We start from the raw sequence: 27,722 nt of genomic DNA on the forward strand, positions 1-27,722 counted from the left end.
TATCGATCTGCTGTCACTGGGTGTTATCACTGCTCCCTGACTCAGCGCCTGTTGTGCAAGGCCCGGAGTCCAGGCGCTCCCCTGCAGCTGATCCCAGGGCCCCGGCTCAGTACCGGGTGCCAGGCCAGCGGGAGTCCATGCCCTGCTCCACCATGGGCTTCCAGCGCCTCTACAAGGTCTTCTTCCCGCTAACCCTGGTGCTGGTGGTGCTGTACATCACCAGCGTGCGGCTCCGTGAGTACCGTGGGCTTGGGGCCTCGCCTGGGGCCGGGTGGACTGGGAAATCAGGGATCAGTGCAAGGCCGGAGGGGCTGGGCGAGGCCAGTCGCATACCAGGCGTCTCTCTATCGAGTGACTGCTCTCACCTCGGCCCCACCAGCCTCCAAGAAGCACTGAGTGTCTGTGCTTAGGATGTGACTGACTCTGCCCCGGCCTTCCTGGGTTTTAAAAGGCGCCGATCTGTGTTTATCTGACATGTTACTGACTCTATCTGAGCTCAGGAGAGATTTAAAGGTCTCTGTTTTCCAGGCGATATAATGAGTGCTGTGGTAGAGTTTCACAGGCACTGACGTGCGTTCTTCCCATAAGTGACCGTGCCCCAGCCCAACTGACAGCTTAAGAGCTCTCTGCTTGAGTTTTACAGGCACTGACGTGTGTTCTTCTGATGAGTGAACCTGCCCCGGGACACGTTCATACGAGGCTGCGCCGCCCTGCGGGGTGTTTCTTGATGAAAGTGTTGGTGCAGCAGGAGCTGGACTACATGTATGTTATTGCAGGTTGCCTCACCATGTGTCATCGTATGTTATCTGTGTACTTTACGTGTAAGCTGATGCTACTGTGCGCTGCACTGTACGCTTTGTATGTGCACGTTACGCCATTGTATGTGATGGCACTAGGTTATAAAAGGCACTGCATATGATGCTGTGTGATGTCACCGTGTGTATGTGATTAAAGGCACTGCATATGATGCTGTGTGATGTCACCGTGTGTATGTGATTAAAGGCCCTGCGTGTGATGCTGTGTGATGTCACTGTGTGTATGTTATTAAAGGCACTGCATGTGATGCTGTGTGATGTCACCATGTGTATGTGATTAAAGGCACTGCGTGTGATGCTGTGTGATGTCACAGTGATGTCACCGTGTGTATGTTATTAAAGGTACTGCATGTGCTGCTTTGTGATGTCACTGTGTGTATGTGATTAAAGGCACTGCATGTGATGCTGTGTGATGTCGCCATGTGTATGTGTGTATGTGATTAAAGGCACTGCGTGTGATGCTGTGTGATGTCACCGTGTGTATGTTATTAAAGGCACTGCGTGTGATGCTGTGTGATGTCACCATGTGTATGCGATTAAAGGCACTGCATGTGATGCTGTGTGATGTTGCCATGTGTATGTGTGTATGTGATTAAAGGCACTGTATGTGATGCTGTGTGATGTCACTGTGTGTATGTGATTAAAGGCACTGCATGTGATGCTGTGTGATGTCACCGTGTGTATGTTATTGACGGCACTGCGTGTGATGCTGTGTGATGTCACCGTGTGTAGGTGATTAAAGGCACTACATATGATGCTGTGTGATGTCACCGTGTGTATGTGATTAAAGGCACTGCATATGATGCTATGTGATGTCACTGTGTGTATGTTATTAAAGGCAATGCATGTGATGCTGTGTGATGTCACCGTGTGTATGTGATTAAAGGCACTGCATGTGATGCTGTGTGATGTCACCGTGTGTATGTTATTGACGGCACTGCGTGTGATGCTGTGTGATGTCACCGTGTGTATGTTATTAAAGGCACTGCATGTGATGCTGTGTGATGTCACCGTGTGTATGTGATTAAAGGCACTGCATGTGATGCTGTGTGATGTCACTGTGTGTATGTTATTAAAGGCAATGCATGTGATGCTGTGTGATGTCACCGTGGCACTACATGTGATGCTGTGTGATGTCACAGGTGTATGTGAGTAAAGGCACTGCATGTGATGCTGTGTGATGTCACTGTGTGTATGTTATTAAAGGCAATGCATGTGATGCTGTGTGATGTCACCGTGGCACTACATGTGATGCTGTGTGATGTCACAGGTGTATGTGAGTAAAGGCACTGCATGTGATGCTGTGTGATGTCACCGTGGCACTACATGTGATGCTGTGTGATGTCACAGGTGTATGTGAGTAAAGGCACTGCATGTGATCCGGTCGTTGCCTCGCTGGGGTGGCACTGTAAAGTGAACTCACTGCTTGTGCCCCGTCAGCCTTCGCCCACTTCCGGGAGTCTGCATGTTCAGGGCAGAGTGAGACGTGGCCTTTGGGAGGGGTATAGTGTGTCTCTAGCGTTCTCTGCCAGCCCTTGGGGGCTTGTGTCGGGAGGGCCACGTCCACGCCATACATTCACTGCTGCTCCCACTGGCCTCTAAGGTGGTGAAGTCCTACCTGGGGGGGCGGGGCTTGCGATGGCCAAAGTCCCTGCCTAATCTCTGGGTCACACTGCCCTTGTACTCACCTGACACGTGACTGTCTCTGCCTCAGACCACCCCCTTCCAGTAAGATATGATGAGCCCTGCCACTGCCCCGGGCCCGCTGCGTGTCATAGGAAGGGGCTGTGTGTACTGACTCCAGCACAGGCCATCAGTGGAAGTCAGGACCGACCCTCACAGGCCATCAGTGGAAGTCAGGACTGCCCCTCACAGGCCATCAGTGGAAGTGCACCTGTGTAGCCCCAACCCTTCCCTTGGCTGGGGGTCATTCCATTGGCACCGATCTGATGTGTGAACTTGACAGGCGACTGCACATTGTCCATCTGACTAGGCCTGGATGGAGTTCTGCTATGCGGAACTCTGCGAAGTGCCGAAAAATTCTGCCTCGCTGAGCGGAGTTCCGCGAGCGGCGAAGTTTGGGTAAGGCGCGCTGTTCGCATTGATTTTCAGAGGGCGCTAACTTCTTTTTGCCGCTCGAGTAGATTTTCTACTTAAGCAGCAGCTTCCTTCACGTGAGAGGCAGCTTTCTCATCGCAAGCGGGCGCGGGCCAACCACGATTGCTCGTGTTCAGAAGTCACGCTCGCTTATGTGGTGATTTCTTTCACTTGCGCTCACCAACTTCACGTTGGCAAGCGGTAGAAAAACTCTGCTCAGCGTCACTTCGATGAGTTTTTTGGAACTTCGCACTCCCGGCAGAGGGGAAAATTCCACATACTCCCCCGGCGGACTGGAATTCTTCGCCCACCCCTACGTTGACTTCATCTTTTTGTTGGGGCTGTGAACTTTTGTTCGAGCCCTTATCTGGCTCCTTTGTAAGGACACATTTATCTACGCTGCAGCTGCATGTACAGTAGACCTGTCTTAATTCTAGCGAATTTCCTTTTCAGAAATTACGCAGAATTCCCCCAAAACTATGTGAAATGCAGATCCGACCCCTGGTGCTAATTTTTTTTTTTAGTGAAGATGGGAGCGAAGACGCATTTCGTGCTATCAAGAAATAACACAAAATTGGCAGGTGACGCACACAACAGCCACTAGAGATCTTCTGCTTCACGTTGTCCTTGCACTAGAGAGCTGTACCCGGAGACGGGGTGATGTGGACGCAGTTGATGCCCAGGAGAGTGTGTCAGGGTGCGCACAAGCTGTCAGCTGAAAACAGAGGACGGAAGGCAGAAAGTAGAGAAATGCGGGGTTTTTGCAGAGTGTAGGGGGTAGGCGCAGTGAAGCACGTAGAGATAGTGCATGAGTGCCCGCAGTTATTCTGGGGTTCATTTACGGGTGCAGGGGAACAGGATATACCTGGGACAGCGAAAAAGGCAGAGGTAAACCGGAGGATGGGGGAGACAAGAGCCCTAACAAGTGGGGGTGCGGTGGAGAAGTACGACCTCAGGGGAGTGGTCATTCTGGTGGTGTGTCAAAGGTCGAGATTAGGGGTAACAGGAAAGAGAACATGGGTGAGGAAACGAGGAGAAAGCAAAGATGGTAGGCTTACTCCAGGGAAGGACAAGCCAGTGAGGGACAAATGTAAAGTGTAAGGAAAAAGCCCGTCGTTCACCATCTTCAGGAATAACCTCATGATGTGGCTTTTTGGATGAAGCCCCTCCCCAGCGCCTTGAGACCCTCACAGGTGAGTAGCTGCGCTTTACAAAAACTGATTGATTGATTGATTGATAAAGCAGATGGAAGGTCTGAGGAAGCCACAAACTGAAGGGGTCAGGTTAAGAGGATAGATCTGTTTGTCAGAGACGTTTTAAGTCCTGGGCAAAGTGGGTGCTGATCCATGACCCCAGTCTTCGGGGGGGCGTCATAAAGCCAGCTCTTTCCTGCAGAGAGTCTTGTCCTGATGAGCTTGAATCATTCTTAAATAGATTGTTTTAAACACTGTTTTCCTTTAATTTATATTTAATATAGGTGATGTGGGACTGTCTATTACAGACATTTTGCAGGGAAATGTTGTGTTTATGTTTTATGCAACATCCATAAAAAAGTTTCTTTTAACTTAAGAAGTAGAAGAAGAAGTTTATTGACAGGGTTAATTAAAACCATCACAGTTCAAGCACACGTCGAATATAAATACTTAACATGCTCACTAGATAAATTAGAAGCTCTTAAAAACATAATTTGCTTATTTGAAACTAATTCATATCATGATGTTAAAATATACGTAACTAAAACCTACACTGCTAATTTCAACTGTGTTCTTAATCGGGATTGTCTTACTCCCATATTAAAGTTGCACTGTTAGTTGCTAAAAATAAAATTCAGGGAATATCCTTAAATAATTAACACTAAGTCATACCTATGACTAATTTTAGGCTGCAGTTAACTGTTTAAAACTCTTCTAACACCAGTAATAAACCATGCACTCTATGCTTACTATAGTTTATTCTCAAGTTCTTTTTGGACCTGTACCATAAATTTGGTCCCTCGATAAGAAAATGGGATTGAGAAACCGCTAAGCCAACTGATAATGGCCGGCCTACATGAGCGTATATTTAATGACCTGAGGATTTTTTTTAAATACAATATCCTGAGGCCTAGCAAAGCTGTGCACACACAAAAAATGTGTTCTAATGACTCTAATCTGTACCCACACAGTCGGCAAAAATGTGTCTGTTCTTGCTGTCTTCCTAAAGGGACCATGACTTTCATTTCCATCAAACCAAATCGAAAAAGCATAAACCCATGTTTCACTGACTGGTTGAAGGATGCTGCTAGACATTCCTGAGCCTGTAAAGTTTTATATGATGTTAAAACAGACCGTGCATGCTGTCTTCTTGCCAGTTTATGTTTATCAGAAATTAGAGACTTCATTTTAGTGACAGCATTTGCCTTCCAATAAAACTCCCCTTTGCCCAGGTTCTGCTCCCAGGCATCTTGCAAGCCTAGCACATTAATGCAATTGTTTAAGTGATGACCCCAAGTGCCTTTATCGCTGTAACGCTGTTGCTCCTCGATTTCAATCCAACATAGATTATTAATGGTTCCAGTCTCTGCTGCACATTCTCCAGCATATTTTGTAGAAGGCACATTTACTCTGATGTTCATAGTTTTTTAAACCCAATTCTAAGCGGACATGGGCTGGAGATGCTGGTCTTGGAATCCGAAAAAATTATTTATAGGCCTTCGTGTGTACTCGATTGAAAAAAACTGCCTCCTTCTCCAGCATAAATTCATCTCGGTAGGTGACGGTAGGCATTAGCCATGCTGCCGTGACAGAAAGCAGGTGAGTGTATGATGTGTACTTTTTTTTTTTTTTGTATTTTTGTTTTAATACTTTGAAGCCATAGGTCAATGAGTGGGCTTTGGCCTGAGCGACAGCAAGCTGTGATTTGAAAGTCAAGAGGTGATCCTTAGTAAATTCCAAGAATTTATATGTGGGGGTGACCTCTACCCGGGTTCTGTTTAAGAACCATGAAACAGATTTAAACTTCTTATCAACCAGGCGGACAACCTTTGTGTTACTCAATTCAGTTTCAGACCTTGCTTTGTTTTATATATATATGTTCGATGGCATGTGTAGCTGCAGATACACATGCTGTGCACAGTCCGCCATCTGGTGTTGGGCTCGGAGTGTTACAAGTTGTTTTTCTTCGAAGAAGTCTTTTCGAGTCACGAGACCGAGGGACTCCTCCCATTTCGACTCCATTGCACATGGGCGTCGACTCCATCTTAGATTGTTTTTTTTCCGCCATCGGGTTCGGACGTGTTCCTTTTCGCTCCGTGTTTCGGGTCGGAAAGTTAGTTAGAATCTCGGAAAAAATCGTCGGTATTGTTTGCGTTCGGTATCGGGTTAGTTAGAACAAATCGACACCGAAATTTGAAGAGCTCCGGTGGCCCTTCGGGGTTTTTTCGATCCCCCGTCGGGGCCTGGTCGGCCCGGCCACGTGCGACTTCAAGGCTGATGGAACGGACCCCATTCCGCTTCTGCCCAAAATGCCATAACAAGTATCCGTATACGGATCAGCATCTGGTCTGTAACTTGTGCTTGTCCCCCGAGCACAAGGAGGATACTTGTGAAGCCTGTCGAGCGTTTCGGTCGAGGAAGACGCTGAGAGACCGAAGAGCCAGGAGACTACAAATGGCGTCCACGCCGACAGGTCAAGAACTTTTCGAGGAGGAAGAAGAAGCTTTCTCCATCCGCGAGTCGGATTCTGAAGAACTCGACGCCGAAGAAACACACCAAACCGTGAGTAAGACGTCGAAAATCAAGACTCACGAAAAGTCCACAAAAGCCCAGGGGACGCCACCGCCAACAGGCCATGGCTTAACCCGAAAACTAGGTGACCGATCCAAGGCACCGAAAAAGGGCATGCTGGTGTCGAAGTCATCCGACTCCGGTCGAGATACCGCCACACAGCAACCTCGGAGCCAAGACAGCGGCTCCGAGAAACTTCGGCACAGAGACAGCGGCACCGAAGAATTTCGGCACCGAGACACCACGCCGAAAACAAAGAAGGTTTCTTCGGAGCCTAAAAAGACTTCCGAAAAGGTTTCGGTTCCGAAACATCCAGCCTCGGAGCCGAAAACTAGTTCCTATACAGAGGAACAAGGATTAACCTCCCAATTACATAGATTTGGAGAGGAGCTTCAAGCTGTAGAGCCTGACTACACGCAAAGAAGGCTTCATATTCATGAGGACACAGGGAAGATAACCACTCTTCCCCCAATCAAAATAAAAAGGAAACTTGCCTTTCAACAAAAGGACAAGCAACCACAGGCAAAAGTGGCAAGGAAAACAACCCCACCACCGTCTCCACCACCATCAATACATGCATCACCAGCAACAACTCCTCCACTGATGCACTCACCAGCTCATACTACAATGAGTCAGGATGATCCCGATGCATGGGACCTTTACGATGCTCCAGTGTCTGACAACAGCCCAGACTCCTATCCCACAAAACCGTCACCACCTGAGGACAGTACATCCTACACACAGGTGGTCGCAAGAGCAGCCGAATTTCACAACGTCACCTTACATTCTGAACCAATTGAGGATGACTTTCTGTTTAACACCCTATCCTCCACCCATAGCCAGTACCAAAGCCTTCCCATGCTCCCAGGAATGCTAAGACATTCAAAACAAATATTTCAGGATCCAGTTAAAGGCAGAGCCATAACTCCAAGGGTGGAGAAAAAGTACAAGCCACCGCCAACGGATCCAATCTATATTACAACACAACTAACACCAGACTCAGTAGTTGTCGGGGCAGCTCGTAAGAGAGCCAGCTCTCATACCTCAGGAGACGCACTACCTCCAGACAAAGAGAGCCGCAAATTTGATGCCGCAGGAAAAAGGGTTGCAGCACAAGCAGCAAATCAATGGCGTATTGCCAATTCACAAGCACTTTTGGCAAGATACGACAGAGCTCATTGGGATGAAATGCAACATTTCATCGAACACTTACCCAAGGAGTTCCAAAAAAAGAGCGCAACAGGTGGTAGAAGAGGGACAAAGTATCTCAAATAATCAGATACGGTCTTCCATGGATGCAGCAGATACAGCTGCAAGGACAATAAACACTGCAATCATGATACGAAGGCACGCATGGCTGCGCACTTCAGGGTTCAAGCCGGAAATCCAACAAGCTGTGCTCAATATGCCATTTAATGAACAGCAATTGTTTGGGCCGGAGGTAGACACTGCCATTGAGAAACTCAAAAAAGACACCGATACAGCCAAAGCCATTGCGCGCACTCTACTCCCCGCAGAGCAGAGGCACATTTCGAAAAACACCTTTTAGGGGAGGGTTTCGAGGTCAACCCACAGAAACCACAACCTCACAAACTACTTACCAGGGTCAATATCAGAGGGGAGGTTTTCGGGGGCAATATAGAGGGGGCCAATTCCCAAGAAATCGAGGAAAATTCCAAGGCCCCAAAACTCCTCAAAATAAACAGTGACTCACAAGTCACACAACCCCATCACATAACACCTGTGGGGGGAAGACTAAGCCAATTTTACAAACTTTGGGAGGAAATAACAACAGACACTTGGGTCTTAGCAATTATCCAGCATGGTTATTGCATAGAATTTCTCCAATTCCCTCCAAACGTCCCACCGAAAACACACAATATGTCAAAACAACATATAGATCTTCTAGGACTAGAAGTTCAAGCATTGCTACAAAAGGACGCAATAGAATTAGTACCAAATCTACAAAAAAACACAGGAGTTTACTCACTGTACTTTCTAATACCCAAAAAGGACAAAACTCTGAGACCAATACTAGATCTCAGAACACTAAATACCTACATCAAATCAGACCACTTTCACATGGTCACGTTACAAGACGGAATCCCACTGCTCAAACAGCAAGATTACATGACAACATTAGACCTACAAGATGCGTATTTCCATATACCAATACATCCTTCACACAGGAAATACCTAAGGTTCGTATTCCAAGGAATACATTACCAATTCAAAGTGTTGCCATTCGGAATAACAATTGCACCAAGAGTTTTTACAAAATGCCTGGCAGTAGTAGCTGCAAATATCAGAAGGCAGCAAATACATGTGTTCCCGTACTTAGACGACTGGTTAATCAAAACCAACACGCTAAAACAGTGTTCACAGCACACAAAATATGTCATACAAACCCTTCACAGGCTAGGTTTCTCCATCAACTACGCGAAGTCACACCTTTTGCCGTGTCAAACACAGCAATACTTAGGAGCGACAATCAACACAGCAAAAGGGATTGCCACTCCAAGTCCACAAAGGGTTCAAACATTTCACAAGGTAATACAGGCCATGTATCCAACACAAAAGATACAAGTCAAAATGGTAATGAAACTCCTAGGCATGATGTCTTCATGCATAGCCATTGTCCGAAACGCAAGATTGCACATGCGGCCCTTACAACAGTGCCTAGCATCACAATGGTCACAAGCACAGGGTCAACTTCTAGATCTGGTGTTGATAGACCGCCAAACATACATCTCGCTTCTATGGTGGAACAGTACAAATTTAAACCGAGGGCGGCCTTTCCAAGACCCTAGTGCCACAATACATCATAACGACGGATGCTTCCATGACAGGGTGGGGAGCACACCTCAATCAACACAGCATCCAAGGACAATGGGACATACATCAGAGGCAGTTTCACATAAATCACTTAGAACTGTTAGCAGTATTTCTAGCGCTGAAAGCATTTCAACCCATAATAACCCAAAAATACATTCTTGTCAAAACAGACAACATGACAACAATGTATTATCTAAACAAACAAGGAGGGACACCCTCAACACAATTGTGCCTCCTAACACAAAAAATATGGCATTGGGCTATTCACAACCACATTCGCCTAATAGCACAATTTATTCCAGGGATTCAGAACCAGTTGGCAGACAATCTCTCTCGAGATCACCAACAAACCCACGAATGGGAAATTCACCCCCAAATACTAAACAATTATTTTCAAATTTGGGGAACACCTCAAATAGATCTATTTGCAACAAAGGAAAACTCAAAATGCCAAAACTTCGCATCCAGGTACCCACAAGATCAATCCCAAGGCAATGCTCTATGGATGAACTGGTCAGGGATATTTGCGTACGCTTTTCCCCCTCTCCCTCTCCTTCCATATCTAGTAAACAGGTTGAGTCAAAACAAACTCAAACTCATACTAATAGCACCAACATGGGCAAGGCAACCTTGGTACACAACACTACTAGACCTTTCAGTAGTACCTCATGTCAAACTACCCAACAGACCAGATCTGTTAACACAACACAAACAACAGATCAGACATCCAAATCCAGCATCGTTGAATCTAGCAATTTGGCTCCTGAAATCCTAGAATTCGGGCACTTAGACCTCACACAGGAATGTATGGAGGTCATAAAACAAGCTAGAAAACCTACCACTAGACACTGCTATGCAAATAAGTGGAAAAGATTTGTTTATTACTGCCATAATAATCAAATTCAACCTTTACACGCATCTGCAAAAGAAATAGTAGGATACTTACTACATTTGCAAAAATCTAACCTAGCTTTCTCTTCCATTAAAATACATCTTACGGCAATTTCGGCTTACCTACAAATTACGCACTCAATTTCATTGGAAGGCCTAAAGAGAATTATACCACCAAGAACACCACCAGTTCCTTCATGGAACCTCAACATTGTCCTAACACGACTCATGGGTCCACCTTTTGAGCCCATGCACTCTTGTGAAATGCAATACTTAACGTGGAAAGTTGCATTTTTAATTGCCATCACATCTCTAAGAAGAGTGAGTGAGATTCAAGCATTTACCATTCAAGAACCATTTATTCAAATACACAAAAATAAAGTTGTTCTACGGACCAATCCTAAATTTTTACCAAAAGTAATCTCACTGTTCCACCTAAATCAAATGGTAGAATTACCAGTGTTCTTCCCACAGCCAGATTCGGTAGCCGAAAGAGCACTACATACATTAGACATCAAAAGAGCACTAATGTACTACATTGACAGAACAAAACTAATTCGAAAGACAAAACAACTATTTATCGCCTTTCAAAAACCTCATACAGGAAATCCAATTTCAAAACAAGGCATTGCTAGATGGATAGTTAAGTGCATTCAAACCTGCTATCTTAAAGCTAAAAGAGAACTGCCTATTACACCAAAGGCACACTCAACCAGAAAGAAAGGGGCTACCATGGCCTTTCTAGGAAATATTCCAATGAACGAAATATGTAAGGCAGCAACATGGTCTACGCCTCATACATTTACCAAGCACTACTGTGTAGATGTGCTAACTGCACAACAAGCAACAGTAGGTCAAGCTGTATTAAGAACATTATTTCAAACTACTTCAACTCCTACAGGCTGAACCACCGCTTTTGGGGAGATAACTGCTTACTAGTCTATGCAAAGCATGTGTATCTGCAGCTACACATGCCACCGAACGGAAAATGTCACTTACCCAGTGTACATCTGTTCGTGGCATTAGTCGCTGCAGATTCACATGCGCCCACCCGCCTCCCCGGCAGCCTGTAGCAGTTTAGAAGTAGATCTTAAACATTTGTACATTTGTAAATATATTACTTAAAACTTTATTATGTACATATGCATTCACTCCATTGCATGGGCACTATTACTAGCATACACAACTCCTACCTCACCCTCTGCGGGCAAAACAATCTAAGATGGAGTCGACGCCCATGCGCAATGGAGTCGAAATGGGAGGAGTCCCTCGGTCTCGTGACTCGAAAAGACTTCTTCGAAGAAAAACAACTTGTAACACTCCGAGCCCAACACCAGATGGCGGACTGTGCACAGCATGTGAATCTGCAGCGACTAATGCCACGAACAGATGTACACTGGGTAAGTGACATTTTCCATATATATATATATATATATATATATATATATGAAGTGCATCCATGCTATGTTGTAATCCGACTGGTGTTTGGCTGAGTAAAACTATGTCGTCCGCATACTGTAACCATGCTATTCCTTTCCTGGCCAGTATTGGTGGATGACTATTTACAGTTGCGAGGGCCTCAGCTAGGTCTGCAAGATATAAACTGAACAGCGTGGGAGCTAGTACACACCCTTGTTTTAATCCTTTTGCTGTTAATATTCTGTTGGTAAGGTGGCCGCCCTCTCTGATTTTTACTTGCACCCAAGTGCCTTTTTTACAGATCCATAATTGCATTAAGAAGGGTGCTGAGTAAGGCCTCCCATAGACGGAGTCTTGGTACACAATCAAAAGCTGCTTTCAGGTGAATAAAACACACAAATAACTTTTTGTTCTTAAGTCTGGCTTTGTTTCCCAGCAGGGCCTGGGCAGCCAGGTTGGTGATATCTCCCATGCCTGCTCTGAAGCCTGTCTGGCATTGTGGAATTAGATGTCTGTCATAAATCCATTCTGCAAGTTGTTGCAGTAGACAGGCTGCATAGAGTTTTGCTTCCACATCTATCAGGGCTATTAGCCTATAAGTTGAGGGAGTTGCCGGATTTCCTGTTTTGTATATTGGATGAATAATGCTGCCTTTCCATGCTTCTGGCAGCCCTATAGTGCCATGGCGGTCATTAAAAAGCAGCGCCAGATAGTGAGCCCAGTATGTGGGGTCCCCTCTGAAAAGGGCATTCAGGATACCGTTTTGGGCAGCTGCCCCTTCCAGTTTTAGTTTCCTAATAAGACTAGTCAGCTTTTTGATATCTATATTCATTAGTGCATATTTTTGTTCGTTATCAGATAGAGATAAATCAGTCTGCGTTGTCACTCTGAAGCCAAAGTTCGTCTTACCTAAGTTACCAGCTGCCTTAACGGCCTCCTCCTTCACTTGGTGCTCTGAGAGTAAGAACTTGTTTGTACATGGGCTTCGCATGTAGCTGCATCAATACCTGCGTTCATGTGTCGATTTATTTCCCTGATTTAATCCGTTTATCAGTTCCAAGAACTTTTTGTTATTTTTCTGTTTGTTAGACATGAGTAGCTTGGTCCACAAGTCCTCATGGTATCTCTGTTTTGCCGTCCAGCATTTTTTCTTGTATTTGGCTCTTGGTTCAGATAGCCTTGTCCTATCAGATTTCCTGCCCCTTTGTGTGTCCTTTCTGACTTTTTTTAATTCTCTTGAGACTTGATTTTTTTGATAACGCTGTGTGTTGTTATACCATGGCTTTTCTGTTCCGCCACTCCTAACTTTGTTGTTTGCCTCTATGAAAGAAATTGGGAGACATTTTTGATGGAAAATGTGTTAATTAGGGAATCGCACAAATGCTTCCAAACTCGATCTCCTGGTAGATGATCTTTTTGTTCCCGCTTTCTTAATGTTTTTTTGAGTTCTTCAAGTGTACCTGCATTGCGGTGCACTTCTTCATTTACTTTGCCTGGGCCATGTCCCTTCCATTTCAAGCAAGTTTTATTAGGCAGAGCGATTGGAGTATTTGTTGTCCCCAAATCAGCACAAGACCTTTCCACGTCCTGTGCTATCTCCACACCAACCGTGTCTATTATCTCAGTATCGTGGGGAAAAAAACAAACCGTTTGAGGCATTGATGGAGTACGACTCCCTCTTAGTAAGCAAGAAATCCGTGATTTTATAACCTGCCTTTCTGCCCTGTTTTGGAGATTTGTAAAGTGAATCATTTGATGGTGCAGGGTTTGGAGGTATTTTCCTTTCTATGGACTCGCTTTTTGGCTCGTGCAAGCCCTCCCCTGGGAGCCTTGCCTTTGCCTCTTTGCAGCTTTTTTCCTTCCACATGTTAATGTCATCTTGATGCCGCCCCTGGGTCTGAGTATTCGAGCCAATACTTTCTCAGATGAGAGACGCTTAAATCTGCGCAATGCGTCAAACTATTGCTGGCTACTTCTGCTGAGAGGTCTGCCTACAGCTAAGTGTTTCAAGGAGTTGCCACCAGTTTCTACGCTGTTTCTGCTTAGTTTCTGAGTCTCTGAGGCTCTGTAATGCAATGCTTTATGCTCTATGTTTTTTACCCCAGGGATCCAAATTGTACAATCGGAGGCGCCTGGGAGCCTAGAACGCTGGAAGTGTCTTGCACACCTGTGAGTGCCTGCGTGCCTGTGCCTCCGCTGTTGTTATGATGTTTGTGGCGGCTGGGCCCTCTGGTCTCTCTGGGCCCTCTCTGTCTCTGTCACTCTGTCCCTCTCCGGCCCCTGTATGAAGTTCCAATAAGATTGGGGAGGCAGGAGGTGGGCAGATGGCACTGCTGATAGCTTGACTGGGGCAACTGGGGGTAAAAGCTGGGGCCAGAAGGTGGGAGTGATTGTGACCGGGACAGTAGCAACTCCCCCTTGCTCCTCCTTGCTCCTTGCCCCTCCCTAGCACCTTACAGTTCACCGGCTCTTACCGGCACTTCCACGTTTCTTTCCTGCCAGTCAGCACCAGCTACTGCTGATGTTGCCGCTACTACTGCAGCACCGTCCCGTCTAGTCGACCTGCCGCCGCTATTGAGAATTTGCAGCCCGAATCTCCGCTCTCTGCTCTGCTCTCGGGCTCACGTCCTTGCTGAGCCCTGCCCTGTTCTGCCGCGAACCACCACGCACACAGGCACGTGTTGCGCTCCAACATCTCCACAGCACTTCCGATTTCCGACCAACGTCTCAACCAAGATTTCTTTTAACTTCAAACAGGATTTCACATATGAGAAATGGGTGGGTGTCGCCCAGATTATTTTCAGTAATGTTAGTGAGCTGCTGCTGTCTTACAATATTGAAAAGACGTCACTATCCCTGAATATTAGATGTAAACACATTTAGAATTTGGACCAGGGTGCCTGTGTGCTGTCAGTGACCTGGCCAAAGAGGCCATGAAAGAGCTGAAACTGGATCATAAATTCAAGTATATTCCAAAGAAGGGCCTACAAAATAGGTCTGGCCCAGGACCCCCAAAATTCTTTAAATGCCCCTGCTGTATGTGAACTTTCAGCCCCTCAGAGAGTGAGAAGGCATTGTAATACCAGGTAGGAAGAGGCCACTGCATTGTTCTGACGTTTGAGCCTTTACACCATCGAGTAATCAAAGATCCCTGCCATGTCTGACGGTCTCAGCCAAGTGATGTAACTTGTGTCATGTGACACTAAAATGCTTAAGAAGGGGAGTTGTAAAAATTGAATGGATGTTCTGTTCTGCTTTCCTGCCCTTATCTCATAACTGAGCTTACAGAACCTCTCTGGAATGCACTTCTGAGTTTAAAGAAGACATTTATTGTTATTATTTCTTCACCGCAAGGTTCTTGAGAGATGAAATTAGTAGATTGGAAGCACACGTTCAAAAGTAGTCGCAGCAATGAAAGCAAAATATATCAAAGTACTTCGCAGTTGCAATGTACACAGCAAATATATGTGATTATATTATAGCATAACTTCAAAGCAAAGCATAAAAGTCAAAATTCATCACCGGAAGGCCTATAGCTCAGCTTCATCTTTCTGGGGTCTGCAAGTTGATGACTCCGGTCAACTGCGAGAAAAAGATTTTCTACCCAAACGGGAGACAGGCAACTGACGTCTCCGTTCCTGTCTGAAGTCAAGCAGATTCAATCTACCCCTCCTGCAGCCCAGAGTCATCCTTAAAAGCAAACTCAGTGTGAGAACCGTAGAAACTTGGACAGTGGCCAATTCTCTCGAGCTCCCTCACTCTCAGACTGGATTGCGAGGTAAACACAAAATCTACGTGCTCTTATCAGCTAAGGTCTGGTGTGAACAACACTGCTTGGTCTACCTTGTGGGAAAAAACAGCTTGGTAAAAACACAGCTCATCTACAATGTCTCAACTTCAATGTCTAACCCCACGTTACAGCCAATAGGCAGCTAACCTTAATATCAAATGTAATGTCTAATGTCATGTCAAAGCCAATAGGCAACTAAACTGAATACAGAATGTAATGGCTAATGCCATGTCAAAGCCAATAGGCAGCTAAACTGAATGTCTAATACCATGTCAAAGCCAATAGGCAACTAAACTGAATACAGAATGTAATGTCTAATGCCATGTCAAAGCCAATAGGCAGCTAAACTGAACACAACATGTAATGGCAAATGCCATGTCACAGCCAATAGGCGGATAAACTGAATACAGAAATAATGGCTAACTCCATGTTAAAGCCAATATGCAGCTAAACTGAACAAAACATATAATGTGCTACTGGTGAACATTGAGCAACTAATATGCGCAGTGGTGAAACACAAAGTCATTGGTCAAACACAATTAATAGCATCACATGTTCCCACAAGTATGTTGTTTATTTCATCAACAAAAAGTATTACTATTTCATGTTCCCCAGTGAGGCCCCGCCCATTCATACCTGACCCTGTGAAAGTTCTCCAAATACCTGAGAACTGGAGAGCTCTGTACAGGGAAGCCTGAGTCATGAACGTACACATTAGCAGAGCTCAGTGTTGGGACCTTAACTCTGCTTTGAGAGGCAGTAAGGAGCTGCCATAGGAATGTATGGTGTATGAGGCGAGTCAGGCTTAATATTTATGCAGGCACAACAAGATGATGGACGAAGTGCTGATACTTTTCAAACATTCACCCCAGTCAAGAGATCTGGGTTAAATTCTTTGTTCTTTTGCTCATCACGCCACCCCAGTTTGGGCCACGCTATATGCAAATCACTGTTGACCCTGTTCCATCACTTGTTGTTTCTGCATTTGTCACTCTAAGTGGGACAGGTATGCCCAGATGTGGGTGTCATGCTCCCCATACCACTGGAGTCAAGCTAGCCTGGCTGATGAAGGGTGACACCTTGAAACCAGTCCCAGTATACTTCTTTTCAGTCTAGGGAGAGCCTGGCCTGGCATTTCGGGCTGGACTGTTCCACTGGGAAACAGGGTCAAGACTGATTTGCATATGGCTGGCTCCAAACTGGAATGGCATGGGGTAGCCAAAAAACTATCGATTTAGACCCTGATCTATGTACTGGGGGTGAATGTTTGGCACTGTTCAGCATTCCGTCCATCACTTGTTCTTATGCATTTGAAATAGTCCTGCAGGGCTTTGGGGAAGTGTAGAACACAAGTCTGCAGCCAGTGTGGGTCTGCAGGGCCCAGGGTATCAGAGCTGTGGAAGAACTTGGCACTGAGGAGACATGAGAAGATATTGGTCAGGCGGGAGGAGGGACTTGAGTTTGTCAGACACAGCACTAACTAAAACCAGCATTGGCAAGGCCAATAGGTCCCGGCAACCTGAGAACTAATGGCATTGTCAATGACAATGTCTTTTAGCCATGTGTTATGGAGTGGAAAGGATGTATGTGGTGTGGATGTAGGTTGGATTGGAATTGTTTGTTGTGGAATTGTGTGGTGTTGAGCGGAGTTATATGTAGTGGTATTATGTGGCATGGAGTGTAATTATGTGGAGTGGCATTGTGTATTGTGGAATGGCATGTAGTGGAGTGGAATTATGTGGTGTGGTGTGGTGTTGAATTTTGTGGCATGATGTGGAATTCTTTAGTGTGTATTGGAAGCATGTGGTGTGTAGGGAAATTGTGTCCTAATAATACATTTGGGTGGTGTTTCCACTATATAAAACTGCATTTAAAAAGAAAAAGAATGGAGGGCAGAGTGACCGAACTGAAAATATGAGCAGTGTATGGAGTGCTGCAAGACAAATAAAAAAAGTAGCCTGAAAACATTTCCTATCTGGCCGCCGTGAATGAATAGAGGTACTTGGTCCCTGCTCTCAGGGAGAGCTAAAGACAGGAAGAGGCATGGTGCATGAATGCCCTGGGCAAATGAGGAAAACCAATAATGGAGTGGCGAGGGAGCCAACAATTGGCAGGCCTATGGATGGGCTGAAGCCCACAAAGTATATACAACAGGTCTCTTTTCATGACAGCGCATGCAACCTGTCTAGAGCCAAGAAACAGCACATAACTGAGGTTTTCTGAGGAGTTTCTTTTTGTTTACAAACAGCAGAGGTGCACCTCTCCGAGTGTGTGGAGGATGGGAAACCGTGTGCAGAGGACCTGGCGGAGAACGAGGTGTCACTGACAGAGGAGAAGGCTGTGGTAAGAACCCTCACTCACTGAACCCCCAAAGACTTCACTAGAAGTGTCAGCCCCATCTTGGTGGAAGGGAAGTGCGGGGTCAGTGGGCAAGTCTGGTCTGACCTTCAGTTACTAGTCCCTTTATAATCTTTCACTTTCTTCATCCATTGGTCTGTTATGGTATCATTCACATTTTGAGGTCTCGCCTACCTGACAGTGCAAGCTGTCTCTTTGCAAAAGACCTGTTGTCAGCTTACAGTTGAGTTAGATCCCACCAACTGCTTGCCACTTTCATTTGTTTGCTTTGTTTTCAGTGACTTGCCTTGTCCATCTTGTGTCTGTCCTACCCATGGAGAGTAGCCTCTTTACTTATGTCCTTCCGCTGTTCACTTTTATTGAACTTCTTTTTCCTTTTTGCTTAAGCAGTCCACAAGAGGGTATGTGTTCTCCATCCATGTTCATGCTGCTCTTTCTCTGGCCCATGTCCATCTCTACCCCACATTGCTCTCTCTTACCTGTGTGCTTCCCTTTCCTTCACTCACGTTCCACGCTGCTCCATCTCATCTTTGTCCTCTGCCTCCCCCCAACAACCTCCGTGGCCTCCCCCTCCAAAACCTCTGTGTTGCTTTCTTCACCTTTCGTGTTGTTTCTGCTCCCAGACCCTCATTGTTGTTTCTTCACGCCAACGCCCTCCATGTTGCTTCTCTGAAACACCATAAAAAGACACTTTTGCACTTTTAAAAAATGTATTTAGCCATCCAACTCAGGTTGGTAAAAGGAAAAAAAAGTACCTGTGTCATTTTGTAGGCACGCGTATGCATGGTGCGTGTGCCTTCAAAGTTACGCTGCAGCAGCAGCCATGTCATAGTGCCCCTTTCCCCCCTCTTTAACCATTTGTACAGCATCACCAAAAATCATTGGCAAAGTCAACAGGTCCCAAAGGCGAAACCTATATCTTTTTCAGATGCTTGGCCTTTTGCCCACAATGAAATATTGTTTAGTGCAGTGGGTCAGCCCACTTCAGCCACTGGCTAATCCCAGTGTGAGTGACAGCCTTCTGCTCTTTCACAAGGAGCAGATCCTCACTCAAGGTGGTTCACTTCAGTGAAATTAAAAAAGCAAAAGCTTTGCTTTTAGCCAATTTAGTTTTAGATTCACAAGGGCTTTCAGCTTCTCTGATACTAAAGTTTTTGAAAAACAATTAAAACAAACATTGAGAAAGCTAAAAGGTTGGCAGTCAACACACGACGTATTGGTTTTGCCAATGCTTCTTTTTTTTTTCAAATGTTTTCCTGTTGTTTTTTGGAGGGGGGTATTTGGTTGCCACAATGGCACTGGCCAGATAGCCAAACGGGTCAATGCCCCTACTGTAGTGATTTGTGCGTTAGAGGTGTGTAAATTCGTTTTTAGAACATCCCATTCCGAATATACCTCACAAAGTATGAAAGTTTTGAAAAAAGAAGTGGGGGAGGTCTTTCACATAAAGTACGCTTGCGAGAAAAAAATGTAGAACAATATTTTATCTAGAGTGCTCTCACAAAAACATATTTGTGTGCAAAGCTTGTGCAGGGGGAAATTTGTGAAGTTAGTGAGTTTATCGAATGTCAGAAATTGTTCAGAGTGCTAAGTTTGCCAATGTTTTCCAACTCTGAGGATGAAATATAATATTTTAATGTAGTGAAGTCTGCTCTGCATTTCATCCTTCCAAGATCGATAAAATGAGACTGAGCGAAGTTAGAGTTTTTGTTCAGAGTCATTTGTAGTTAATAGCTTGAAGTGCTGACACACAAATAAATACACGTTTTATGGCAGGACCAGAGGCTCCGCTTTGGTGCCTTTCTTGCCAGTAATTTCAAGAGCAGCCAGCTTAGACACATTAAAAACACAAGAGTGAAAAAACATCTCGGACTTCAATATTCAGCAAACCTAGGAGCTGGACTAACAATGCCACCACAGGCGCACCATTAGTCGAGTATAAATAGGGCGTTAACCCGGCGGCCCAACTTCAGTGGACGATGCGCTGGTTGGACCACGATCCCAGCCCCGAGCGGACACTGGTCCAGAGTGTCCTGGGTGACACTGGTTCATACACTGGGCTCGCAGATGCGGAGCGTCGCCTAGCTTCTGTACCGCGCATGCCGGCGCTGCTGCGTTCGGGGCGGGAATGCCTCCGCCCCACACTTGCCTTCCATTCCGCCGAGGCAGATCCCGGGCATCCGAAGACTGATGCGGGGACACCATGTGACACCCTGGCATGATGCAGCCATCGCTCAGGTGGGGGATCTCTTCCTTGGCGGAGCTCTTAAGACCTTCCAGGCCATTCGAGATGATTCGGTATGGGAGCAGGCCACTTCTTGACTTATCACATAGGACGCCCTGTCCGGACCGCATGGGGAGCTGGCAAGGCCGCGCCCACATTATCACATGCCTTACACATCCTTCCGCCGGGGGACCATGGAACATACATGGTGGATTTATCGGAAACGGCCAAAACTAGATGGCACCAGGTCTGCCTCTACCGCTAACAGCTGAATCATGGACGCAAGCGGTGACAAGCGCCACGAAGGTCTCCAGGAGCCCCCGCTTTCAGTATACACAATTTAATTACACGCACCACATTTATTTATCTCCACATCGTATCAAACGCATGTTCCCTGACTTGGAACCGGTGTTCCCCCGGTGCAGAATTCCGGATGCTAGCTTCTACCACATGATAAAGTGGTATGGACGGAAATTACGACCACCATGGCAGAACTAGTGGGACACACACTGATGCCCACTGGAGTCCTGCCTGCTGGATCTCCGCCCCAGGGCCAAAGGGGCCAAACAGCTGCATTGCGTTATAGACCTGACTTTTGTTCTCTTTAAGCGCTGGATCGCCATGACCTGGAAGGAGGCCGCTGTGCCGGATACGCAAGGGTGGTTACAAACTCTCCAGCTATGGTCGCGAGCCAAAACTCTCAGGCTGCACATGCCGGGCTCTAGAGGCCTGCTCAGGCTGGGCAGGGGACTGGGACACATACATCCTTAACATGGAGGCTGAAGATGATACCCGCCCACCATGAAGAGCCTCAACCACCACTGCTTTTGACACACACCCAGTTACCCACACCCACATTGCCCCTTGCACCAGATCTGCCTTGGGATTGGGTAGGGGTCGGCACGGGCACCTGATTATCTCTTTAGAAGCTTTTCTGAAATCCAGCTATTTCACTTGGCGCCCACACCTCTCAACCTCAGGTGAACCATCCCTATCCCGTTGCCCGCCGGACTACAGACCAGGGGCAAGAGACTACGTACCACACTGGCCACGGGCTAGCCTCTCACAATAACAGACACTGAACGGAACCAGCCCTGGGATTATCTGCACTTCTTTATTATTGTAATAATGCACTGTCAAACCCCATTATTGTGTTACTCCTTGACTGTACTGCGTATGACTATATCAAAGCATTGCAGGGTCATCATTTGTTTGTATTGTTTTACTGAAAACAAGAAAAAACAAATAAACAAATGTTTAAAAAAAAGCTCAGAATAAATAGGCCTTTAGGGCCAGATGTACAAAGTGATTTGCTGAACCATCGGATTTGTGACAGCTGAATGGCTTGTACAAATGCACTAAGCCCATTTTGTGATTTGGTAACATGGTACTGAATTTCTGAATGGCTTTAGGACATCATAAGGATTTCCTATTTGAAAGGGGTGTGTTTAGGGCGTCCCTTCCAACCAGCGATTTCGTACTACATATATTAATGTCATGCAACCAAATTCCGATCACAAAACAGTAATACTTTACCACCTCAAAGGGAGTGGTAAGCCATTCACAAATAAGAAGGGATTCCCACTGCCTACTCTTAAAAAATAAAAACGAAAGGTGCACCCCCGCCTCACTCTGACAGCACGGCAGAAGAGGGGGGCGTTGCTTCTTGGGGTCTGTGCCATCCTCACGGGGTGAAGCAGACGTCTGTCAGCGTCTGAACAATACTGGTCTAGAACCGATGTAAGTCCCTATCCTCTGAGACCTTGCCTGCCCTGATGCTGGCCCGACTCTGAGAGCTGGTTACTAAGGCTCTAAAAAATGGCCCAAAGGTGACCATGAGGCACCGGCCCATCGCCCAATGCCCGAGTGCCTGTCTTCACAATCTGACCCTGCCAGCCTGCTGGCAGCAGCCAGTCACTCTCACCCAAAGCACAGTAGGAAAGAAGTCCAGATTTATATGTTGTTGGTTTCCGTGATAAACCTTCCAATAAAAAGGATATATGTACAGGTGAGAATTCCCATAAGGAAATATCTGTATAAGTTAATATCCTTGGCTACATTGACAAAGCCCAGGTTTCCCCACGAAAGGTGTTTGGCCCACAAGGTTTTCTTTGTGACGGGCAAAAAAGGGGGTAGTTCTGCCAATTGTGGCCAATTTAAGAATAGGCCCCGGTGCTCAAATTTCAGAGGACAACCTGGTTACTCATATCAATGACCACTGTTCTATCCCCAAAGTCGGAGAGCTGGCAGAGGGCATTATAGAGGTTACTCCAGAAGTGAAATTAACAGTGGCAAGACTACAGTCTAAAACACTTTTTTTGAGGGTCAAATAGCTTTGTTTCATCGGGCATGGCTTCAGATAACATCAGACCCGTGGGTTCTTCAGAAGTTACAGGGACATCATAAATAATTTTTCCACGCACCTTGTCATGCATTTAATCCCCACATAATACATGTCTTCCAAGTAGGCAATGCCGTGATCACTCAAGAAAAAGACAATCAGTTCAGAAAAGAAGCAATACAACACACCATTTGCAACCAGTCAGGGTTTCATTGGAATATCTTCTTGATAGGGAAAAAGAACATCAAGGTAAGACGGGTGATACATCTCTGGCATTTCAATTAATTTGTGCTGTACAAACATCTCAAGGTGGAGACTAATTTCCATCTTCAGCGTTTTCTTCAAGCCGTAGATTGGATGGCACGGTTTAACCTAAAGGATGTACATCTCTCAGCCCCTACTTTTCTCCGCCTCATCAAAAGTACCTTCAATTTCCATGGGAGGGCTTTACAAATTCACCACACTTCCTTTCGGTCTCCTCCACTCCTTGGTGCCTTAACAAGCTGCTTTAAAAAGTTATCACAGACCTGAGATTTCGAGGGGTCTGTCTGCTCATCTATCTCAGCTACATCTTGATAACGTAACAAGTAATCAATCTTGGAACAGCCCATAATGTAACAAGACAAGTGACTTCTTCTGATACAATTGCAAACACCACTTTCCTTATAGGAAAGTTTCGGATTTGTAATAAATCAGGAAAAGTCTTTATTATCTCCTGTTTAGTCTGTAGAATTTCTGGACCATTTAGTGAATTCAACACCCTCTACCCCTCAGCTTCCAGAGGCAAAATGTAAGGTTATCAAGAAAGAGTGTTCACTTCTTCTTGCCTCTTCTTAGATATCTCTTGTTGGGCTTGTGTGAGAGGTCAGTCCTTTATCATCATCAGTTCAGACAGTTTTCCTGGGCCCTCTTCATTTTCAAGTTTTACAGATGTTACAAATTTAACACTTGATCAAAGGTTTAAGCTATTCAGATCTTATTCCATTAGACCAGGAACCCAGGCAGGAGATAACCTGGTGGTTAGAAATAATTCAGGCATGAAACAGCAGGCTAGTCTTCAATACCATCCTGGATCTTCTATTACAATCTGAGGCATGCTTGTATGGGTGGGATGCTCTCCGTGGCCAGTTCTTGACCAGTGGCAATGTGGTCAGAAAGGAAATACTCCAGACACAGAAACTATTTAGAGCTTCTTGCAGACTCCTTTGCGATCCAGTGCTTCCGAAACAGCCATGTTTGTTGCTACATTCCACTGACAATGTGCAACTTCACAGCAGTAAGACACATCTGTCATCTGGGTGGGACTGGCTCAAAGATCCTATCCATTCTAGTGAAGCAATTTTGGGAATACTATCGACAACATCAGATATCAGTTACTGTGGAATACATGCCATGGAGGTTGTATGCAGAGTGCTGTACTCATCACATAAAGGATGTCAGCGATTGCAACTTTATGACCCAGCATTTCAATATCTCTAAGATATGTGAGACCCTTTCTTAATAGACCTTTTTGGATCTAGACTGAACACCCATCTTCCCAGGACCCATAGCTGAAGATCAGATGCTCTGGCCACAGACGCTTTTCTCCATCCATGGGATCAGGGAACTCCTTATGATTTTCAGCGCTCTCCCACTGCCTACCCAAAACCAGACAGGAAGTGATGTTATTGGTCAGGTCATAGTAACTCTGTTTTGGTCATCCTAAATTCATTTCCTAAATCGCCTGCAGATGTCACTATTAGTCCAAATTCTCCTTGGAGAATGGTAATTGGATGGTGGTTTTCCTTGTGATGTGTGTCCGTATTTTCTTCATTATTTTCCTGTTTCTACACTAACACTGCTAAGCTGCATCAAGAAAGAGGCAGTGAAGTCAGACCTACTTGTACGAGACTAGTAGTGCACCTGTGGGGACATTGGTGGCCCAGCTGCAAGGGTGGATAAGAGTTGAAGTTCTTTGTTAAATATTTCATTATTCGTGTGTGTTACATGTGTCTAAACTGGCTGTTGGTAAAATAAATGGCAAGAAACACATGGTCCTTTATAAAATTGGGAGTTTTTTTCATAAAACATACAAATAACCAATTTTCTAGGTCTCTTTAAATTTGAACAATTTGGTGAAGTAGAATCAAGCTCCTTATTTCTTGGCTGCCTTCCTAGTGCTCATTCTAAGTTGCCAGTGTTACGTGGGCCAGAGATGTGCCTTTAGGGGTGTTTCAGCATAAGCCACAAGAAGGGAGTCCGCTATGCTCAGCATCAACACACCATCTAAGGGGCACACAGCAAACTACATTGCTGTGCTGTGTGACATGGAAAGGGCAGGAATGAGCTGTCTTTAATATATATGGCGATATACGGCACATCCATGTCTTTTCCTAGCACTGGTGTACAATGTGCTGCCTAGCGCATTCACAGACACTCTGGTACCATGGTGCAAGGGCGCCTGCATACTAAGCAGGATTGGTTTTGTGCAGAAAGGGAGGGCAAAGTAACGCAATGGAGCAATTTGAGCTGCATTGCATTACTGTGGATCTACAAAACCAATCAGGGCTAGGCCGTGCACGGCTTGATAAATCGCACTCAAGGGTTGTGTCGTGCTTGCACCCTGTTGTGTGCTGCAAATGCGACGCAACCCATAAATAGATCTGACCCTTAGATACTATTCGTACTTTTCTCCTCAGTCTATATCTGCTGTGGAAACACAGAACCCACAGTAGAGACAGCCTCTGTAGGTAAGCAACACTCACCCCTAAAAGATCTACAGAAGTTACCTTTCTATGATTAACTTACAGAAAGAAACTCTCTGGTTGTTAACCCAGCTTTCCTCTTTTGTTTCTCACCTTTGATGCAACAGGCCCGTGGCGGGGATCCCCACCAGGCGGAGAGTGAGGTGTACATCAAGCACTGTGATGGGAAGGACTTCCAGGTCAGGAGGCTCCTGGCGGCCTTCAGGCACTGCGTGACCCCAGAGGGGCAGGTCCTGCTGAAGGATTACCTGGAGGGATGGAAGGAGCTGATTAAGTATGTCATGGAATAAGGCAACTTAAGGGGACGTGATGAACCCACAAGTGCATGTCAAGGGGCCTGAGCAGGAGGTATCAATAGCCAGTTCTGCAACAAAACAACAGAGGAGGAGGGTGGCCATTACTGTGGGAGTAAAGGGGCTTCACATTACAGACACCTACGCTACCTAAGAAGGCCCTTGTAGAAGTGGTGCTTGCACTCTCCCTCAAGTCTTCTTTTATTTGGTGTATTACATTCACACTGGGCGTTAAAAAGCAACAGAGCGTTGTACTGGAGCAGGGAGGAGGTCTGTGGCAGTACAGAGCTCCAGAAGCAATTGAAGGCAGTACTGTACTGGGCAGGGATGAGGCCTGGGGCAGTACAGAGTTCTAGAAGCAACAGAGCTCCATACTGGGCAGAGACCAGAAGGGAAGAGGACATGTGGAAACATATCTCAAGAGTGCATGATAGATACGGGAGAGAGAAGGGCTGGGGACTGGATGAAGGTGAGGGGAACCCTCCCAGGCAGACACAAATTGGGGCCTGCTTGAAGCTCAGTTCTCACAACTCTTGATTTTATACATGGCATTTGTGGCAACGGATTTTAGACAGGACTCTCACCCAATCATTGGATTATGATAGCTAGGGACAGCAGCTAATGTTGTCTTCCCTTCTTTGGAAACAATGGGTTAAGTTTGCAGGGTATCGTTTGTGGTTCATGTGAATCCCCACAAGATAAAGCATCAAACCCTGTCCAGAGAAGGATGCTGAACTCCTAGAGCCTTGAGTTTTAGCTCAGTGACAATGCTGAAAGAGCAGCATCATATCCCAGTCCCCACTGACACTACTTTATTTGTTCCCCAGGTTTATGGATGCGCTTGGTACCGTATTTGGCTTCATATCCCAAGAGACGATCACCAAAATCAACATCATGCAAAGCTACCGTACGGGCAAACATTCTGATGAGTACCACACCCTGGAGTCCATGGTGAAGTACGAACTGCAGGACAATGTGGTCAACTTCAAGGAACTGCCCAGCAACCGTACACCATCCGGCTGTCGCACCCTCTTGCGTCTCCACCGTGCACTCAAGTGGCTCGAACTCTTCCTCTACAAACTCGCCACCAGCACCGACCAGGACAGCACCTCTGACATGTGTGCCGATGCGTACGAGGAGGCCCTGGCACGACACCACAGCTGGTTCATCCGGCAAGCAGCGTCCATCGCCTTCCTGGCGCTGCCGCCTCGCCGGACTCTCTTCGACATTGTCTGCGTGCAGGAGGAACAGGAGGCCCAGATGGTGCTAATGACAACGGTGAAGGCACTAGTCAGGGTGTACAATATAACACAAGAGGTGTACACAGCACATGGTATGTTGGATTTGCCTTGACATAACTTACAGGAAGAACAGGGACTTTAAGAAGAAATAAGACAAAAAAGGAGAGGTAAGACATGCAAATAACAGAATCACAGAAAGAACATATAACATTACTAGATTACGCTGATTGACTTGCATCGCCAAACATTGATTATCCGGTGCACATAACATGTTAGGTAGAGCCAATACAACAATGTATTGGTGCTCACCACCTATTAGAGGAGATATGACAATAATGTGAGAGATAAGAATATTGGATTGAATGTGTGAAATGATGCTATATACAATAGAAAAAGAACATATAAAATATAGTTGAGGAACAGAATATTTATGCTTTCATATAAAGAATAGGGTTACCCTAATCTGAACAACAATTAATATTTACCTTGGTCACCACAAATCCTAACTGAAAAAGCTTAATAATAAATCAGTTGCACAGAATATCAGGAGAGGCACATAGCATAAATAGGCAAACAGAATATGAGGAGGGATTGACAAAACACACCGGTGAAGGGGACGGCAATGGGGTTCATCTTGACACCCGGAGATGCAAAATTGGGTGAGACTGAATACTTGAATTGAGCTATGTCTCAGCTAATGAAAGAAACTGGAATTGGACTGATCCTATTGGAATCGCACGCCTACCCCTGGACTTCTTTAAGACGATCTGAACCCAACTTCAAATACCACTTAATTAATGTTATATTCAAAGGCAAATGGAACCTTAAAAACATACTCTGTATGTATGCTAATATTTACTTTGTTTTTCTTTTATTGTCTACCTCAATTCATTAAAAAATATCCTGTTCA

General features: G+C 45.6%; 1 protein-coding gene across 2 annotated transcripts; it reads left to right on the forward strand.

Annotated features, from left to right (window-relative positions):
* On the forward strand, positions 1–27,722 carry GLTPD2 (glycolipid transfer protein domain containing 2). Of its 2 annotated transcripts, none has more exons than XM_069215713.1 (4): positions 1–234; positions 17,860–17,954; positions 25,386–25,552; positions 26,399–27,722. In XM_069215713.1, the coding sequence occupies exons 1-4, from the start codon at positions 138–140 to the stop codon at positions 26,922–26,924; spliced, it is 885 nt and encodes a 294-aa protein (XP_069071814.1). In that variant the 5' UTR covers positions 1–137; the 3' UTR covers positions 26,925–27,722. The 2 variants fall into 2 exon arrangements, with proteins under 2 accessions (XP_069071814.1, XP_069071815.1); XM_069215714.1 differs by having other exon boundaries at positions 2–234; positions 17,863–17,954.

This window comes from Pleurodeles waltl, chromosome 12 (genome assembly GCF_031143425.1).
Source record: "Pleurodeles waltl isolate 20211129_DDA chromosome 12, aPleWal1.hap1.20221129, whole genome shotgun sequence".
NCBI classification, from domain to species: Eukaryota; Metazoa; Chordata; class Amphibia; order Caudata; family Salamandridae; genus Pleurodeles; species Pleurodeles waltl.

Bases quoted from the DNA above. Each gene is read 5' to 3' on its own strand.
- GLTPD2 (XM_069215713.1), top strand. From the start codon at position 138: ATGCCCTGCTCCACCATGGGCTTCCAGCGCCTCTACAAGGTCTTCTTC. The intron at 235-17,859 runs GTGAGTACCGTG...GTTTACAAACAG, and splicing joins CATCACCAGCGTGCGGCTCC to CAGAGGTGCACCTCTCCGAG. The intron at 17,955-25,385 runs GTAAGAACCCTC...TTGATGCAACAG, and splicing joins TGACAGAGGAGAAGGCTGTG to GCCCGTGGCGGGGATCCCCA.